At 32.8% G+C, this 19,931-nt stretch overlaps 1 protein-coding gene across 1 annotated transcript in view; it reads left to right on the top strand.

Moving 5' to 3' along the window:
• LOC129226658 (protein outspread-like) overlaps window positions 1-19,931 on the top strand; it is a 106,198-nt gene that overhangs the window by 59,773 nt on the left and 26,494 nt on the right. The window contains exons 3-8 of the mRNA XM_054861288.1: window positions 9,390-9,470; window positions 11,250-11,315; window positions 13,017-13,168; window positions 13,783-13,900; window positions 16,620-16,879; window positions 18,696-19,036. Coding sequence (XP_054717263.1) covers window positions 9,390-9,470; window positions 11,250-11,315; window positions 13,017-13,168; window positions 13,783-13,900; window positions 16,620-16,879; window positions 18,696-19,036 — 1,018 coding nt within the window. The remainder of the gene's footprint in view (window positions 1-9,389; window positions 9,471-11,249; window positions 11,316-13,016; window positions 13,169-13,782; window positions 13,901-16,619; window positions 16,880-18,695; window positions 19,037-19,931) is intronic.

The raw sequence follows: 19,931 nt of genomic DNA, 5'->3' as shown, positions 1-19,931 counted from the left end.
CTCTGAAAACTATAGCTATGTTGGATTTTTAGAATCAGCTGGCTTTTTCTTAAGAAAGGTTAACTTTTCTTTCAGAATGCCCCCCCCCCAATAAGATATTTCAGAACAATCTCTTTACACACAAAAAAATGAACCATTTCATTGAAACTGCGTTAAAAGCATTACATAATTCTAAGGCACAATTTGAACGGAACTTTTCGGAAGCTAAGCTCTTATTCTTTTCAATTCTTTTTAAAATTTAACAAACTTGTCGGAGGTCAAACTATTTACGCATTAAAATGACTTTGAATGGCTACAAGGCTCCCACAAATTTCTAGTTGAATGAGAGGCAAAAAGATCCAAGGTAATAATTTGTTTTTAATACTTGATATTATTTTACAGCTTAACCATAAATGCTTCATTACTCCTGCGTTACTTAGCAAGTGCTACAGCAGCGAGCTAATTGAAACAATGACCCCCTTGTAGTTAATAAATCAAGGAACCATTCAACGGCATAGCCAAACTTATTGATTGCGTCTTGAAATTGTGTTATAATTTTTATTCTGAGAAAAAGTCCTGTTCCTTCTAACTTCTGATCTAGAAGCAACAATGTTGTTGTTATTGTTTATTTTAAAGTAACTTATGAATTCTTCAAGTGCACAGTTCGTAGAACTCTTGTTTTATAAACTTTATTATATTAGGATAGCCAGAAAGTTCTGATTGTTTATGAACCGAAAGACAATGAAGCAAGTTTTATACATTTAATAATAATTACGATATAATATTCAGTCATTTCCTCTCTCTTGGATCTGCGCTTGGTGCTAGTTAGTTTTAAGACTAAGCAAAAAAAAAAAAAAAAAATAATTTGAATTTTTGGCATTTTGAATTCAAATTATGTTTTTCGCAATCACGAATGTGTGTGTGTATGAATGCGCGTGTGTGTTTGTGTAGGCGCATGTGTGTGGGTGTGCGTTTGTGTGTATGTATGCATACACGCGTACGTTACGTACACGTGCACATTACGTATGCATGCATGTGTGTGCGTGTTGTGTATGCAGTGCTGTGTGTGTAGACGCGTGTGTGTGTATGTAGGCATATGTGTTTGTGTGCAGGCATGAGTGTGTGTGTAGGAGTGTGTTTGTGTCTGTGGTGTGTGTGTGTGTAGGAGTGTGTTTGTGTCTGTGGTGTGTGTGTGTAGGAGTGTGTTTGTGTCTGTGCGCAGGCATGAGTGTGTGTGTGTATGCGTGTAAGTGTAGGATATGGACGCAACCTGGAGACGGTTTTTGTAAGAGGAGCAGCATCGTGATGCCGGTCGACGCAACGGTGGTGCTGGCAGAGGGTGCTGGTGGGAAAATAAAATGATAGGAATTCAAAAGAGTCAAATGAGAACAATAAGCAATCGTGATTGCTCAAAAAAGGAACTACAAAACTTTATTTCAAACACAAATAAGCCTTTTTACCATGGAAACAAAAAATAGATAAATAAATGAATAACGTTACGTCCAGTACGCAGAATAGCGCATAATGGTTTTCATAGAGTTTCTTTACTTTGTTATTAATGATACGATCCAGAAATTACTGACAATGTTATTTTTTTAGTTTCATATTGCATTTTATACTGTCAGTCACTCATGACTGATGCGACCAAAACTATAAGTTCAGTCTCAGTCACCGGGGACTGAAGTGGCATCTAACGTGTTAATCTTTTAAATATGTGGATTAAAACAAAGTTTTAAGAGCCTTTGTGCATTGATTTCGTCAGTAATATTCGAAGAAGTCTTCAGCACTTGAATCTACTCACATCACCCTAAACTCCTTCATTTTTTTTTTTGTGAAATATTATTTAAAATTCAGCTACTCATCGCACATCGTCACATCACCCTAAACTCCTCATATCCCCCTAAACTCCTTCTTTTTTTTTGTGTGAAATATTACTCAAAATTCAGCTACTCATCGCACATCGTCACATCACCCTAAACTCCGCATATCCCCCTAAATTCCTTTTTTTTTGTGAAATATTACTCAAAATTTAGCTACTCATCACACATCGTCTCTTTGAACACTGTCCAATCGCAAAAAAATCTCGAAAAGTCAAAAAGTATCCAATAAATATCGGTGAGTCAACTTAACTTATCGCTCTCCCCAATGTCTTCAAAGATAATCCTACCGGATGCTTCGATATTTGGAAACACTTTGGCCTTGAAGTTTTTTTCCGTAAGAAAATTCACTAAATCTCAGTTACAAAACAGAACAGAAATAAATTGAAGTTCATTGAGAGTTACAGTCTGAACCTACGCAGAGCTGAAAAGAAAAATTGTTTATCTCGGATACATCCTGCAGGGATTTGTATAACTGAAAGCAGAGTAAGTGGTGAAAAATAAACATCAGAACCATTTCCCCCATTTTTTCATGGCGATAAAGTTCTTTGAAAATGTTTACTTCCAGACGTTTTTACCCCCAGTACGTTAGAAAAAATGTTTATGGTAAGAATCTCCTTCCATTTTGGCGACAATGTTTGCAACATTTCAAATTTTGTTATAGATAGCAAACACGGAGCTGTTTTCCATTACATCATTAAAGAAAAGGAAAGAAAAGTAAAAACTCAAAGTATATATATATAAAATCTTTAAATTCAAACTATCAAAATAAGAATAACAATGCATAAATAATCAAAACGAAAAGATAAATACAAACTAAAAATAGAGAATACGTAAATACTCAGCTAATAAAATGCAAAATTTTATATTTTCTTAAGGAGAATAATAATGCATAAATAATCAAGACAAATAGATATACAAATAAAAAATGAAGAAGCAAGAGCTTAAAGTAAATACACAAATTATAAAATACATGAATTCAAACTGTCAAAATAAGAATAACACTGCATAAATAATCAAAACGAAAAGATAAATACAAACTAAAAATAGAGAATACGTAAATACGCAGCTAATAAAATGCAAAATTTTATATTTTCTTAAGGAGAATAATAATGCATAAATAATCAAGACAAATAGATATACAAATAAAAAATGAAGAAGCAAGAGCTTAAAGTAAATACACAAATTATAAAATACATGAATTCAAACTGTCAAAATAAGAATAACGCTGCATAAATAATCAAAACGAAAAGATAAATACAAACTAAAAATAGAGAATACGTAAATACTCATCTAATATAATGCAAAATTTTATATTTTCTTAAGGAGAATATTAATGCATAAATAATCAAGACAAAAAGATCAAATAAAAAAATAAAGAAGCAAGAGCTTAAAGTAAATACACAAATAAAAAAAAATGCAAAATCCAAACTGACAAAATAAAAATAGTAGTGAAAGAATTAAAAAAAAATAATGAGAAACAAGAGTTTAAAAATAAAACTGAAAACGTCTAAGGAACCAATACTGCCATAATAAGCACAAAAGTCGTATCTGCTCTTTTTTTATATATTTTAAATATCAAATTTGAGTTATTGTCTCGAGGTGATTCTTTACGATATATTTTACTTACACATTATGTTTTATAGTCGTTTGTGAGTGATTAATTTTTTTATTCTAAAAAGCGGAATCTGAATAAAATATATGGAGGCGTAAAACTTAAAACAACAATTTCTCATTTTGAGCTCAGCTGCAGCATAGCGCTGCTTATCATGTAGAGAAAAAAAAAGGAAAAAAAAAAGAAAAACATCGCGTTCTTTATGCTTTTCTGAACTGACAACCGCAATGGGGTAGTTTCCAAAATTTTAAGTACTTTTTTTTCTGAAAGAGCATGCTTAAAAACATAGAATCTGACAATTTTTTAAATAATTTCTTTAAGTTTTTTTAAAATTACTTAAATCGGTGCTCTTTTATCGTTTAATGCTTCTGCCGATGACATCACAAATGATGAAATGTCATTCAGTGTTGCCATTCACGGTACAAAATATTTAATTCTCATCTTTACTCACGTGTATTGGCAACGATAGGGTTGATAGTAAGCGTAGAGTGCAATTTTAATGCGCTTCTTGATTATCATAACGTGGAAATGCGGTAGAAAGACGCGCCATAGTGCATCATTTGTGACGTCATAAAGACCACGCCGTGTTTGAAGAATCGGACATTTAAAAAAAATAATTAAAAAATAACTGTTGGGAAAATGAAAGTATTTTCTGAGTTCATGTTTTTTTTTTTTTTTTTTTTTTTTTTTTCGCTTATTCTATCAATTTCAGTGACAAAAAGTACTACTTTTGACTGAAGGAAACAATCCCATTTCTCTGTTATAGATGCTGTGTCAACACAAATCCAATAAGTTTAACGTAATTCTTTTGAAATATCCTGAACTTTAAACTATGATTTTTCAAAATGTATAAAATCGCTCATTATCAGTAAAAATGAATAAATAAATAAATAAAAACGGGCCATTGTGACTTATGTGATTTTTGAGCTCAAAATTTATTTCATAAATTATTGACTACAAATAATTTATAAATCAAAATTATATTAGTTCAAAAAAAAATAAAACCTTAGCAAAAGAAAGTTATTGTTTAAAAAATACATAGTAATTTTCTTTTTTAAACATCGCGTCTACTGCAAAGCTTATTTTCGCAACGCATGAAAAACCCATAAAGCTGTCAATTTTTTATCTGATATATTGACAGGGGCTCATCGAGCTCACAGTTTTCGGAGAGCGAAAATTCTCAACTTGCCAAATGGAACTCCAAATTTTACCGAATGATGATAATTTTGCTTAATCATCTGACAAAATTTGCCGAGTAAAATTTTTTTTGGAAAGTCACGGTGACCTCCCGTGACCTCCCATCGGGGCACCCCTGATTATTATCATTAATTGTTTAATTTTCTTGTTTCTCTATATTATCTTGATCAGCACTGTTTTCCACTTCAATCAAGGAAAATAGTTAATTTTACATTTTTAAGAAGATTTGAATATGTTACTTCCCTCTCTCATTTTCAATCAAGATGTCTTATCGTACTAGATGGAAAATAAACGATTAAAAAAAAAAAAAAAAAGAGTTCATACGCGTCTGCGTGAATAGAGTACGGATTTTTATTTTCGGTTTCTGAAGTCACACCCAGGTCGCTCCAAATTTAAATTTTGGGAGAGCGAAAATTGTCTGTTTGCCGAATGGAACTCCAAATTTTGTCAAATGGGGCTTCAAATTTCGCCCAATGATGATAATTTTGCCGAATAATACTCCAAAATTTTCCGAATGAGGATAATTTTGCCGTATCTTCAGTCAAAATTTGCGGAATAAGGGAATTTTTGAAAGGTCACAGTGACTTCTTGTGACCTCCCATCAGCGCGTCCTTGGTCACACCCCAATTTTGAGATTTTTTTTAGAAAAAAAAAACTTTGTATTAGTGGTAATTCTTTATTGAATTCCACAACTTTATATTCGCTGAGGAGACTGAAATATACTGTTTATTAAAAAAGAATGGGAGAAAGGAAGAAAAAAAAAAGAAGCTTGCTTAAATGACTATTTGGCTAATCTATTTACGCTACTGATATCATACTTTTTTTAAAGCACTCCCTGCCTTTTAAATAAACTTAAAGCTGAAACTAATACTCACCATGACGTTCTCTATTTACCACCTCCCTTCCAAAAATACTCCAAAATCTAACATAAATATCAGATCCCAACATTCATTTATTGTTCATTGAATCATACTTTTCAATGCCTTCTTGTCTCGCTTACCATCGCTACGCAAATACACGAAGGTTGGGTTTTAGCTCACCATAGAACCACAAGTGTGTCCTTGTTGGACTCTTGCAGAAAAAAAATCTCGAGAGAAAGAGAGGAAAAAAATGAATTGCTATGATTTTAAAGCTTCCTCGGTTTCCTCAAGTGAAATTTTACCAGAAAGAAGAGTGAGGTCAGAGACGAACATCGTAATGTTGCTAAAATTAAAACTATTTTGAGAGTCGTTAAAGACACAAGCAATTCGGTATCAAATTTCGAAGAAAAACACCTTTTCATTTCCTTTAGAGCAGTTTAACTGGTCATTTTATTTAATTTTCATGTTAAAATTGTATATTTTTCAAGGGTGCCCTCCCCCCTACGATCAAGGACGCACCCCCATTATATCACAAAAGCAAGAGTTCCCCCTAAAAATGAGAGAAATACCCCTCAAAAGACCCCTCTCCTAAAAATTTCAATGGCACAGTCTGCGCCATAACCCTCCTAGGTGGGCATCTCTGCATTTTCATTAGTTGTTTTTATCATACGCTGTCACCATTGTTTGCCTTTTTTTTCATTATAGTTTTTTTTGCGTAAAAAATTAATCGTTATGGAAAAAAATAGAAATAAAATCCGTGATATATTTCTCTATTTAAGTGTGATAACAGCTATTCGAAATAAAGTGCAACAAACTTCATTAGCGACGAAAAATATAGGAGAACGAATGAAACTTTGGACTGAAAAATTGAACTGTTGGAATAATTTTTATTTATTTATTTTATTTTATTTATTTATTTTTTGTGAACTGATATCATTTCCAATGTAAAACGTGTTTAAAGTTCCAATTAATACATTTTGTAGTAATTTGGTTCGTTCAAACTAGGGATGCACCGATAAGCAAATTGACCGATTACCGATTAATGATCATTTTTGATGCTAGCAATTCCTTCGTCACTTCATTTTTACTTTAGAAATAGTTTTACAGTTTATTTCTGAGAGATGATTTTTCTCCTCTTTCCTAATTTTCTAAAAATATTTTCAAATTTTTATGCAATTTCTTTCAGCCAATTTTCATATTAATGTTATTAAAATCACATAATGTTAACTAGAGATGAAAATTAAAAATATTAGGGGCAGCCTGTGGTCAGCAGGCAAATTTAGGAGCATTTTTTAATTTAAAATTATTTTTAAATTATTAGTAGTCATTTAATCCAAGTTTTTACTCATTATAAAAAAATATAATCATAATCTCTACATAGTATAAAATGAAGTCTCCAAAAAGCGTCTGTTTGTTTGAACTCGCAAAACTCGAGAACTACCCGGCCGATTGCTCTGAAATTTTTACAGTTTGTTCCTTTAAGTCCTGAGAAGGTTTGCAGACTAGTTCGAAAACAATTCGATGAATAGTTCTTTTTTTATTCCAATTTAGGCCCAATTTTCACATAAATTCCCGAATATGGGGGTGAAAAATTACTTGCACATATTAATATTACATATCGTTCGAAAGGGTAGAATTTTCCGCGTTCTATGCTATTTGTTTCAATGCTCTACCTTTATTACAGCGGGAGTTATTTGCGTTTTTAGCTCGATTTTTTTAGGCTTAGCTGAAATTTAGGTACTACTTTCTTCATTAAATAAATCAATAAAAAGTGAAGGAATTGTCCCACAGCTTTCTTTTTGACGTCATTGGAAAAAGCGACCTTTTTTACTCCAGAATTAACTCGACCTATGGTCGATAAAATAAGCTTTTATCTCGAAAGGGAAAAAAGTTACAAACCTTTTTAAATCAAGTTTCAGAAATCTCGATTCCATTCAAATTGTGAACCATTTTCTTTCGCATTTTAATTCCTTAAACTTATTTTATTTTGTGTTTCCATGGTTACGCATTTTAAATCCATTTTTCTGGATTTAATTTCTTAAAAGTATTTTAATATTTGCCGTCATTGTTTGGAAGGGAAATCATGATGTTTTTTTTAAATTTATTTTTTACGCCTGATTGTTGAATATACGTCACTTGTCACAATTTTTATTTTCAAGTAATACCGGGCAAAGCCGGGCAACGCAGCTAGTATATTATAAAGGGGAAAAGTATTGACTCATGAAACATGATGCAACATGGTATATATGTGCATATTTAATTCAAGATAAAATAAATAAATAAATAAATAACATTACTTGAACTATCAGTTTGTAAAAATATTAAAAAATTAAAGTTTTTCCATATAATTTTTTTTCATCAACTAATATTTATTTATTTATTTTTCGAATCAAAAATTAATAATTTAAATAGTAAGTTGTATGATGTTAACCATGTGTGTAGTTACGAGGAACAAAATAACGCAATAAATAATCAAGTTGTGCCACCAAAAGCTGGGGTTTGGGTATCATAGTAAACTTTAGGAAATGATTCTGATATTCTTAAAGAAATAAAGCAAAAGAGTTAAGGGGGGAGGGAGAGTTGAGGGGAGGTTCCAGTGGGATCATACATCATATACACATTTGTTTATTTCTATTACTTTTACGCCCTTCAAAAGATAAATAGAAATAACATTAATAACATAAAAATAAAAAGTAGCAACTGTAGGGGGGGGGGGGGGGGAGGAAGTATAAATAATTTTCGCATTTCAATTTGCATGTCCTGTAATTTAATTATTCTTTGTTGTGTCATGTAAATTTCAGCTGTCAGAATTATTCTTTAATATTTCACTCAGTTTTATGCCCTTTCTAAACTTTCTTTGTTTTTACTCTGTACACTTTCATACTGCAGTTCTAAAATAATGTTTGCAGCAAATTACGTTTGTTTACTGTTCATAAATGTATTCATCATAGTAACTTGTTGAAGACATGCTGAAAAAAAAATCTCGAAAAATATTTTTAACCGCCGATTAATCGGCAAAATTTGGCCGATTATAAACAATCGGGAAAGTGGCCGATTAATCGGTGAATCCCTAGTTTAATCTCCGGTTGCAAACTAACACAAGAAAACTTAATAACTCTAGTACTATTTTCCAGATTTTTTTTCTGCTGTTTTTTGCCCGTATATCATCCAAGGGCGGATGCAGAAAGTAATCAAGGAAGGTATTCAAGGCATTATTCAAGGAGGGGGGGCGGTTGATTTCCAGATATTCCTTTTTATAAATTCCCCAAAACTCCGCCATCAAAGGTGTTCTATAATTGCTTTTTTTGGACTTCAATTTTAAAAACTTTCCAGAAAAGAAAGAGCCCATGAATCTAATATCGTCTGAAGTTGAGTTTTTGGAACTTCGAAAAATTTCCTATACAAAGTTGTGCTCCGTATCACTAAAGTGGTAAGAGATGTGCTACAATTGCGTTTTCAAAATTAAAATTATGAAAATTCCGAGGGAGAACGTTCGTTACGTTTTTTAAGATTATCTAAAATTATGGTTTTGGAACTTCTGTATCGAAACTAGACTGAGGAAGAGTTCTTGCATTGCGGCTCAAGGGGGGGGGGGTGATCGCCCCCATTGCCTCTCCCTTGAATCCGTCCTTGATATCATCACTATTCTTCATTTGTAGATCGTTTAAGTTTTCTCAAATTTTAAGCCGCGGCTTCTACCGAAAACATTTGCATGAGTAAAATCAAAACATATGTGAATTTTAGTTTTTTAATGTGCTGTGTCTTTAAAGGGTATAGCTGTGTCTTTATGTAGGAAATGTTTTTATAGAAATATTTCTTCTGGTATTTTTCAAAATTTTACAGTTCATTTTTCTATTTTAGGCTTCGAGGAATGTTTCCAAATGTGGATATCTTTTTGTGGCACCTGACTGGGATTTCAACGTCTCTGTCAACAGAACAAAAGTATGTACTTTGAATTAAAATAAACTTAAAGTCAAAGCAATTAGGAAAAGTCTTCGGTATGAAAATAATTATCAAAATATGCTGTTTTACACTTATTATTAAAATTGGTTTTAAACAAAAAATCAATTTTATTTAATCATTGAAGGATTTAATAAACATAGTAATTCACTTGAATGTGTTGTGTATAAAATGAGTGAGTGTGAAAATAATCCAATTAAGAAGCCACCACAAAGTAGATAGAACTTTCTCTTATTTTGCAAAAAAGACGACTCCGTTTATATTACATAGGGTAGTCTGAGCAGTATATGAAACTTTAAGAGCAATTTCATTTTCAGAAATTTATGCAATTGTCAAAAACTAGCATTTGGTACTTAATGTAAATTATTCTAAAATAATAATTTCAAAGAAACATACACACACGGGGAACTTTTAATTTTCTGCCTCAGCTATATTTATTGATTTAAATCAGTGCTGCCCATTGCCTAACCAACGGCTTAACCGTATGATCTTTTGTTTTGTTCGATGTTTGAAATCGAAAACCACGATTTAGCACCAATGTCACTAATTTGGAGTCAAATATTTGAAAATTGATTTCAGCAAACACATGCCCTAATAAAACAAGTATCAAGTAATAAAAGCAACAATTCTTGGTTTGTAATTTTCTTTCCTTTTCCATGTTTTCCCCTAATATACAGAAATTGTTAAAATATTTTAAAATGTTTTATGGGTTCTATAACCCTCAAGAAGCCTTTCAATGTGACGTGCAATCCTAGGGTGAAATAAGGTTGAGCACCACTGGTTCAAGTGAAAATGGTGCAACAACCCCGTAAATGAACAAGTCTAACCAGTGGACTAACCAGAAAAATACGTAATACGATAGTTTTTTAGAGTAGACATCTGACAGAGAAAGCATAGGATTGCTTTCCAGCTGTCAACATGAAGCAGGTTTTTGTTTTTCACGTCACAATCCGTCGCTTCGCCGTATTTCGATGAATATAGATTGGTTTATGTCTTTTTTGGTGAGAAATGTTTTGTGTATTCGAGGTGACGCAAACAAGCCCTTATAATCAATGATCACGAATTCCGCGTAAAAGGGAATGTGAAGATCTGTCACGTGACAATAAAGAAAGTAATAGGTCGTCGCAAGGAGTTTTCTTCCAAAAGGGATTGATACCTTGGCACTATTTATCATTTAACTACTGAATAATTTTCAATACATTGGTAAAATGATAAAAAGTAAGAGGAATACCGTTTGGTATGGTAACCCCCTTCCCCTTCCCCAAATCTTCATGGTACTGTTGAGAATTTGGGTTCTAAGGCGTTAGTTTGAATATTTTTGAATTGCATGCAATGTACCGACAGCCGGGGATGCCATCCTGAGACAGCAGTTTCTTCCTTCTTACGGACTCATCAGTCTCTGAGAAGTGAATAACCGAGCTGGAGGCAGATATCAACGCTTTGAGACTGAGGATGCTAACAAACGGATATAAAAACTGAATGTATCTCGCCGGCGAGAGTTCGCAGTTCATCTACCACATTATTAGCACTCTCAGCTTCAACAAAGGAGTTGACATCTACCGCCTTCTTTGCTCGGTTATTTAATATTCCAGACTAATAAGTCCATGATAAGGACAAAACCGCTGTCTCTGGATGGGATAACTGGGCTGTCAGTACATTACATGTAATTCTGCTTTAGCCTTTGCTTGTGGGCAGCAACTAACTGATTTTTAAATTGGTTAATTTATTTCTACGTTATTATTATTTTTTTTCTTTTTTTAGCGATGGCAGAGAAGGTGGTTTAAATTGTTTGACGACGGGGAGCTCACTTACGCCTTGGATGAGTTCGTAAGTTTTATATTTCGTTTTTATTCAGTATCAAAGTTATTAAGATGCTTTCTGTTGCCCTCTGCGGTAAAATGTGCAGCGGGCTAAACTTTTCTTATTTGTTTTTGTTAATGCTCTTCATTTCAGACCTATAACTGCTGGTGCATATCACTCCCCTTTTACAGCAGAAAGTTGATCGTTTTCTACAACCTACAATGCCTTTTAATGAACATAAACCATTTCAATTGTGTCAACTGCTGATAATGTGAGCTTTTGATTAGAATTTCTACTAATTCATAAATTACTATACAGACATAGATGAAATAAACTTTAGATTACGTATTCTTTTGTTTAGAACTGTACTTATCCGCCATTTTTCGAAAACACAATATATACTAGCAACTGCGGATAGAGTATTCTATTCTGTTTAGAATTAAACTTGTTCATCAGTTTTTGGAGATATTCAACTGCTATTGTGTGCTCTTGTTTAGAACTCTACTTATTCATCAATTTCTACAGTTTAACATCGTATTAACTACTTTAAGAAGGAATTTCGGCGCTGAAATAGTGTATTACTGAAGTCAAAATGTCAAACAATTTAGTGCACTTCAATGTTATTAACTACAATTGGTTTTTCCTTACAAACGAATTTCAACTAACTACGATTGAATTTCCATTTCTGAATAAAGAAGAGCAAACTCCAAAAGTCGCCACAAGGAAATTTCGACACGGGCCGAGGATGTCTTTTCTCGATCATATTCATACAGGATGGTACATCACCTCACATTGGATTTAAGGTACAGAGGGTAGTGGCAAGATTTCTTTGATACCAGTCACTAGTCGTGCATTTCCTACGGTATGGCCATCAAAGTCACCCGATTTTTCTACTTGTGACTTGCGATGGGGGCATCTTTAAGGTGTTGTGAAACAAGGACATGCTCCCAACATCGCCTCTTTAAAAACTCGAATAAGGTAATCGGGAAGACAAATTAGTTCGTATCCCTAGTAGCACAATCAGTTGGGAGAAGGTTGGTCAAGGGTGGCTAACTGCAGAAACTGGTTTCGATGGCCTTACAGTTTCTGGTCATCGTTGGGCCAACTGTGAATATTTTCGATTTACCATAGTTGGGAAATTGTTAGGCACTGTGGCAGATCGTTGGCCCTTCGTTGGCAAAAGGTTGGTTGAGTAACGGTTGCCAAAGCAAACATTGCCTACCGTTTTCCAACCATAAGCTCCACCGTTTTCCAACCATAAGCTCCACCGTTGACCAACCATCTCTCAACTGGCTGTGCTACTAGGGATATGTGCAAAATATTGTGCGTTGCATGCAGTTCTTGGAACATCACAATGATGGTCACATTGAATTTTATTTGTAACTAAAAATCATTTGTTGTAGATGAAATTGATGTTTGTATTTTGTCAGTTTGCATTTAGTCCTACAATATCCACTAATACACATTCAACGCCAAATTTCCCCTGGTGGTGATTTTAATTACTGTTTTTTAATTCAGAAATTCAAGTACCATGGTTTACTATGCATGCGCGAAAAATTTGGTGATGTTTTATTTAATATCGTTTTCTCTAGAGGGCTCTGACCACCTCAAGTTATTTATAACCACCCAGTATACTGCACCTTCAAATATTGGTAGAAAAAAAAGAAAAAACAGAATTCTAAGTTTCACAGTTTTATTGCACTTAAACTAAAAGAATTCTTGTTACAGCCGGACACAATACCGCAAGGCACGATCGACATGAACAAGGTGCTGGATGTGTCTGACGCCGAGAGTCTGACGGGAAATGAATTCGCCATTGCCCTCACAACTCCTGAAAAGGTTCACTTTATTAAAGGAACCTCCAAAGAAGAAAGCAAATGGTACATTTTGTTCTTTTACTTGAAGTTAATTAATTTTTATAAAAATCTATTGCGTTATTTTTCAAATTTCATGTTTCGAAGCTAGTGAGATGCTAAAACATATATCTCGTGCGACAGATGATGTTGATATTACTGCCTTTCTTCAGCCAATAGCTGTAACAAAATTTTTTGAATAGTACGAAACATGGCTTTCGGGCAATGCAGTCCATGAACTCTACAACAAAGTCAGTTATCAAATCAAGTTTGATTTTGCCAATTGTAGTATATCCTTCCAAAGCTATCTTTCAGTTCTTTTAGAAGTGAAATTAAACTCTCTCTACCCCTAAAAAAATAGATTTTTTGTTTATAAAAAGACAGGTATACCCAAGCATGTGGACCCCAGAACCAAAGAAGTAACGTTTTAAGAAATGCATACGTACCTTTGTATTCTGAAGTACAATTATAAGAAACAAGTTCAGAAGTACAACCCTGCAGAAATAAAAAACAATTTGTGAATTTATGCTTTTAACGTTGTTACTCTTACTATTACGAGGTTAAGATTTTATATCAAGAATCAATAATGCTATTTTTTACAAAGTGCGCGACCAACTTTCAATTAAATTCTTATTTTTCAGGTGGTTCGACGCATTGTCACGTGTTCTTCCTCGCCATTTATCTAGAGGCAAGCATAAGAGAAATGCGACTTTCCCCTGTGGAAAAGCTATAATCCCACCCTCTAATGTTATATCTCAGGTAATATTTCCATGAGCAAGGCTATTACTAACATTTGCTCTGCATAAACTTGAAAATGTAATATAATTGAGGTATGTTTTAAATTAGGTTTATATTTTATGAGCAATTTCTGTCATGCTATTTTCTTTTCAGATTATGCATTAAATGAAATTTCTAAGTATTAAGTTCTCGTGGGAAAGTAAAGCGCAGTATCTGCAAATTTTTCATTTTTTTTTTTTTTTTTTTTCATTTTCGTTATCTATTGTAGTTAAGTTTTAATATGCAAACTTTCTTGGATTCCACTGAACATAAAGCGTGTAAAAAAAAAAAAAAAAAACGTTAATTCCAACTTTTCCTTACATTCAGTACGGAATGCAAAACTTGTTTCTTCAAATGTATAAAAAACTCATTTTTGCAATACTGTGCTTTACTTTAACACGGCAGTAGGGGAATCTGCTGTACCCACCGACGGTTGTACCTACTGACTTTGGTCGAGAAATTCCGCGTATCGTCGAGAGAGATCCTAATTGGGGTTCAACGTGTGTCACAGTCGTTTCCAGTACCCCAGGAAATTTCAACGACATCAAACGAATATTTAAGATTTTATCACATTTTTTCGGTTTTAGTAGGATCAAAGTAAAAAAAAAAAAGTGAGCAATTTCTTTTTTTTTCGTCCGTTGTGGATTGTATTATTCATTTTTGTTGTAGGTATCATGATTCTTTATATTTTGAAGATTTTTTTTTCTGATTTTTAATGTTGTAAAACTGTGGTCCTGTCGATGTGACTGCATTGCAAAACTAAAATGGCATACCTTTTTACCCAAGGACACACAACCATGTATGCCCACGGACAGCAATCTTTAGTCTCCTTAGGTCACACCTGAGTCTTCTTACAATGTGAAGTACCTCAAAATGGTGCCTTGTCATCAACGTCCGAAATTTGGTTTCAACAATGATGATGAATTTGAAGTAGGGCTTGAATATATAGTGTCGAAGTAACCCCCTCCCCCTGTTGTAAAATCTACAGACCGTCAATCCCACCTGTTTTCATTTGAAGTCGACTTTTCTAGATTTTTGTTGGTTTACCTAAACCGAGTTTTTTGTAATGGGTTAATTTCGGTTAAAGGTTTCAATTTGCATATAAATTGAAGTTATTATGTAGGTACATAGAGAGCCATACTATCATGAATCTAGTTATTTTTTTTTTTGTTCAGAAACTTATTAATTATTTATAACATCATTAACTTTCTTAAGAGTAATAACTTTTTTAAAGAGTTCACTGATGTTAAAAATTAAGGCAGATTTTAAAAAAGGGAAAAACCTTCGATTAATTTTTAAAGTTTAATTTCTGTTGGATATTTTATTTAGTGCTATTTTCAATGGATATTTGAAGTATTTCAATATAAAATGGCTTATGAAAATGTATTGAGTATAATTGAGTTCCTCAGACCTACTTATATATTATTTTTTTATATGGCCATGGGTACAAAGGCACCTGTCTGCGGGTTGAACGGGGTGTTGTACCCACGGAAAAAAAGATGGTTTTTAAGATTTTTTTTTTTTTTTAAGTTGAAAACTTTGAGATTTTCACCTGACAAAAATTGCCAAATTAGATGATAAGTTGTAGATTCTCCAGAAAAATTTTCCGATCGGTTATCCATTCCCAGAGACCAGCAAAAATTGAAAAGTAAATTTTGTCCGTGGGTACAGCAGCTTCCCCTACAGCTTTTTAGGAGTACTGATAAAAGGAAAGTTGCAGGTATGATTTATGTTATCATAATTAATTTTCAGTGTTAAAAAATCCCTTTTGAAGTTCCCGTCGAAATTAATGCGATTATAACTTCAGTAACCATTTTATGTCTAATTTAGATTAATTTAGAAAACAGTAATGGCAAAAAATAATTTTTTAAAAAAACTTTCTGCCGGTGAAAACAAACTGAATAACTAATTTTTAAAGCAATACATCCCTAATAAAATAATACTTTCAGCAATGTATATTTATTTAATAGAAGTATCAGAGAGAATCATGAATACATTCTGGTTTTGTGGATCATTAAAACATTTTTCACAACTATTTAGATATGAGCTTTAGAGTTTCATTTTAAACATACAGTAAAACCTGCGAAGTTAACCACCTTGTAAGTTGATCACCAGTCTAAGTTGATCGCTTTTTTCAGGCACGGAATTAGTCATTATCACATAATGCAACTTTTGTAAGTTGACCACCTGTTTAAGTTGGCCACTAAAGTAGTGCACCGCAAGTGGTCAACTTACACAGGTTTCACTGTATTTATTTTAAGCATTTTAATTTCCTAAAATCTGTTCTCCTGCATCCCTTCTCTTCTCTTTATTTTTGCAATAAATGCCAAACCTTCATACTTGGAAAAGTTCATCACACAACAATTGCCATTCTTACTCTCTTCGAAATTGTTCGAACACGGTCCACTGTGTGATTTATTACCAGGATTTCAGATAATGCTTTTATGGACCCCCCGTAAACTCATTAAACAGTAAAATCTTCAATAGCTAACCAGAGAAAAATTCAAAATATTATCCTTCTTAATTTGCTGATGAGTTATTTATCTGTTTTTTTTATGTACAAATTTTCATTAATTATTTAAAGTACGGAAAAACTCTTATTTTTTTTAATATTTTCCATTTGATTTTTACTGCAATATAGAATACTTTACATACAGTATTTCCTCTGTAACCTTTTCGTGTATTTTAAATTTTATTTCAGGATTACTCTGAAGACGATATTCGGTTAAAAGATTACTCCCGCCCCAAATTTTTGAGCACGTCTGAGTTAAACGATAGTGACGAGAAAGAGTGGAATTTGACTTTGAGTCAGGAGGATGAAGTGTTTTGTGCCAAAGACGAAGGAGCTGTTGTAGATGAAGACGAAGAGAAAACATTTACAGACAAAAATGTGGAAGTGAAAAATGCTCTGAATAATATTATACCTGAATCCGTGCAAAAGGATATTGAAGGTAAACTGGGGTCAAAACAGTGTCCGAATATATATTTAAAATGTCAATTATTTACTTGGAAGTCTTCCTTTGACAAATTTGGTTCAAATGTAGCACAATACTGTTCTCAAAATTTCAACACGAAGAAAATTGTTACAAAGTTAATAGCACTTTATATTATGACGTGTACCGGTTCATTACATTCAAATATATAAAAATTTTAATATTAATTATCTGACGCCGATTGAGTTTTAATGAAGTATTATCTGAAACCGATAGAGTTTTAATGAAGGATTTCTTTAGTTTATTCAATGACTGGAAGGCCCTGCGTGATACTTTTACAATTTAATCATTGATTAAAAATATTGTTTATGAATTTAAGATTGAAAATTAAATTGCAGTTTTATAATACTCAGAATTAAGTACGCATTGTAATAATATAATTTTTTTCCCTTTTAGAACAAAGCGTGAGGATAGCTGATGAAAAATATCCAAAGTAAGCTTTTTATTGACCTTTTATCATCATATTGCGGTGTAAAATATGCAGAACTATGCTATGCATTATACATTAAATGCACTGCAGTAGTTTGAAAATTTATGTTTTAATTACATAGTTTTTCAATGCTAAAGTATTAAAATATCCTAAGTGGTTATGGATTCAATTATCTAGCGTTCACACAATTGTTGTGCTTATGTAGCTACTTTCTTTTTAAGAGAAACTCGTTTAATTTTGAAATATTTTTTTTTTAAATGTTTAATTTCAAACTTGTATTGCACAATATAGCTTTAAATATAGCACTTTATAGTTTAAAGCACTGAAGTTAAGATAATACTTTTCTTGTTTTTCAGGATGTTAAAAACATTTTGTAGCAGAAAATTTGATTTTTACCAAATAGTTTTAGTTAGTGTGTCTTTGCAAAACTCTCATGAGGTAGAAATTTAAAAATTTTGATGTGCGGTGGGAAAGATCAAAAGTTAAATAAAATTGAAAACAACTTACAAGTTTAGTTGGATGAAAAAGAAATTTACGCATTATTTTCCTTTATTCCAGTAGTATAATACTAATTAAACATGTGGAAAGTGAAAATATTATTTAAATTTTGCTTCAGGAAATTTTCTGGATTTTATTACAGGATAACTACAGAAAGGTAGTTCATGCTTTTCATAAAGGTCATGCAATGAAACAAGAATTTCCCATTTTAGGGATTTGGTGTCTTAGTAGGGTGTTTTGTGTAACAATTGATATTTCTATTAAAATGAAGATGCCCTAAAAATATACAACTTGTGACAATAAAGTTCAGTGAATAGTCCTGCAACATTAATGTTGATGAAATAACAGCAAAAGTTTCTTACTCTCCTTCGAAATAGTCACCTTCCCTAACTATCTGCCGCTGTGATCTGCTCTACATATCCTCTAAACTTTGAAAGAAATTTTCTTTCGAGGTGGAGTTCAAATGTCTCGTCAAGTTTCGTTGAATGTCAGGAATATCATCCCATCTCGTTCCTTTTAAAGCGAGTTTTACTAATGGAATAGGAAGAAGTCCGGAGGATTGAGATTTGGTGAATAATCATTGATGTTTCTTTTGGTGTCTTGCCATGCTTAAAACAACTTTAAATTGATTTTTTGTTCATTAATATTCTTGTTCATAGTTAAGAACAAACATACTAAACAAGCACTTTGTAAAACAAGTGTCACACGGAACACAAATAACGTTCTTCTAAACAACGGTGGGGGCTGATGGGCAACATCTGCCACTACTTAAGTGCAGCGTTTTGTTTCGCCAGTGTTGCCAATTTGACCTTTCTACCTTCCTTCACGGAACTTTATTGTCAGATGTTGTATTTAGCATAGCAATTATCTTTGCCAGTTTTACACCATTATATTTGTTCTTAACTAGGAATAAAGAATTCCTTTTTGACGAAAACAACTTATCTACACACCGAAGGAACAGACGTTATCTTAAGCGGGAAAATCGCGTGCAACGGAATCAGCGCAGCCGGTTCGATGGAGTTTCCAAAATGATTCCAAGCAAAAAAGCCACAGATAAACATCTGAATGATGCCCAAGATTCTCTGGGGAATGTGAATGCCCTTTCAGCCATCGCAGCTTCGGAGAAGCTGGAATATCTTGAGTCCATCCAAAGCAAAGAAAACAATGTCACGAGTCCAAGCAAAGAAGTGGCCGAAGGTGATGTTAATCAATTCTAAATTAAGTAATAACTAGAACCTGCGTCATATGAAAATTAATATGCAACTGCATATTTTTGGATTTTTTTTTCGTTCATGAATGTAATTGCATGAAAATGGCGAATATTTAAAATGTATGCATACTGCATTTTTCAATTCCTTTTAGATTTTTTTTTCATAAAATGAAGATTAAACTACTATTTTGTTCTTCATAAAGAAGGAAAAATCGAGCGACTTATGAGTTTTACACAGGTTGCCCGATTTTTTGTGCATTCTATTAATGCATCCTATTTTCTGTGGTCATTATCGCCAAAAATACAAAAAATGCACGAACAGGAAAAGGCTATTCGTATTTTTATTCACATTCGAAATTTTTTAGCTTCGTGAATAAAAAATTATTGGTGTATATTTTTTGATTTTTAGTGCATATTTTGATGATTTTACTGTGTACATAATCGCACATAATCCGGCTCTAATATAACGAAGAAGGCTTTTTATCCTTTTAGACCAGTGACTTTTTGTGCTAAAGTAGAACTGCCTCTACAGGTGAACTAACCAATCAATGCCTAATTATTCACTTTCTCGTTTTGTGCATTAATTTATCTACTGGTAGAGTTGGGTGCTAGTACGGGAGAAATTTCGCTATTATAAGTTGACAAATAACTACCCGATAAATTTATGAACATTGCTCAAGGCAGGTGTTTTAGTTTTTTCAAAAAAAAAAAAAAAATCTACACCTGTATGTATAACCTGGAGCAAAGGAGGATCAGAGGGGACATGATTCAGTTGTTTAAATTTATCAAAATGAATGATGTTAATGGATTAAATTTTTGCACCGAAAGCAGGACGAAGGGTCATTGTTTTAAGCTATTCAAATCTTAGGCTAACCTGGAACT

The sequence above is a fragment of the Uloborus diversus genome, chromosome 7 (assembly GCF_026930045.1).
Source record: "Uloborus diversus isolate 005 chromosome 7, Udiv.v.3.1, whole genome shotgun sequence".
NCBI classification, from domain to species: Eukaryota; Metazoa; Arthropoda; class Arachnida; order Araneae; family Uloboridae; genus Uloborus; species Uloborus diversus.
Note: the sequence above shows the minus strand (reverse complement) of the source record. Positions and strands in the feature narration are given on the sequence as shown.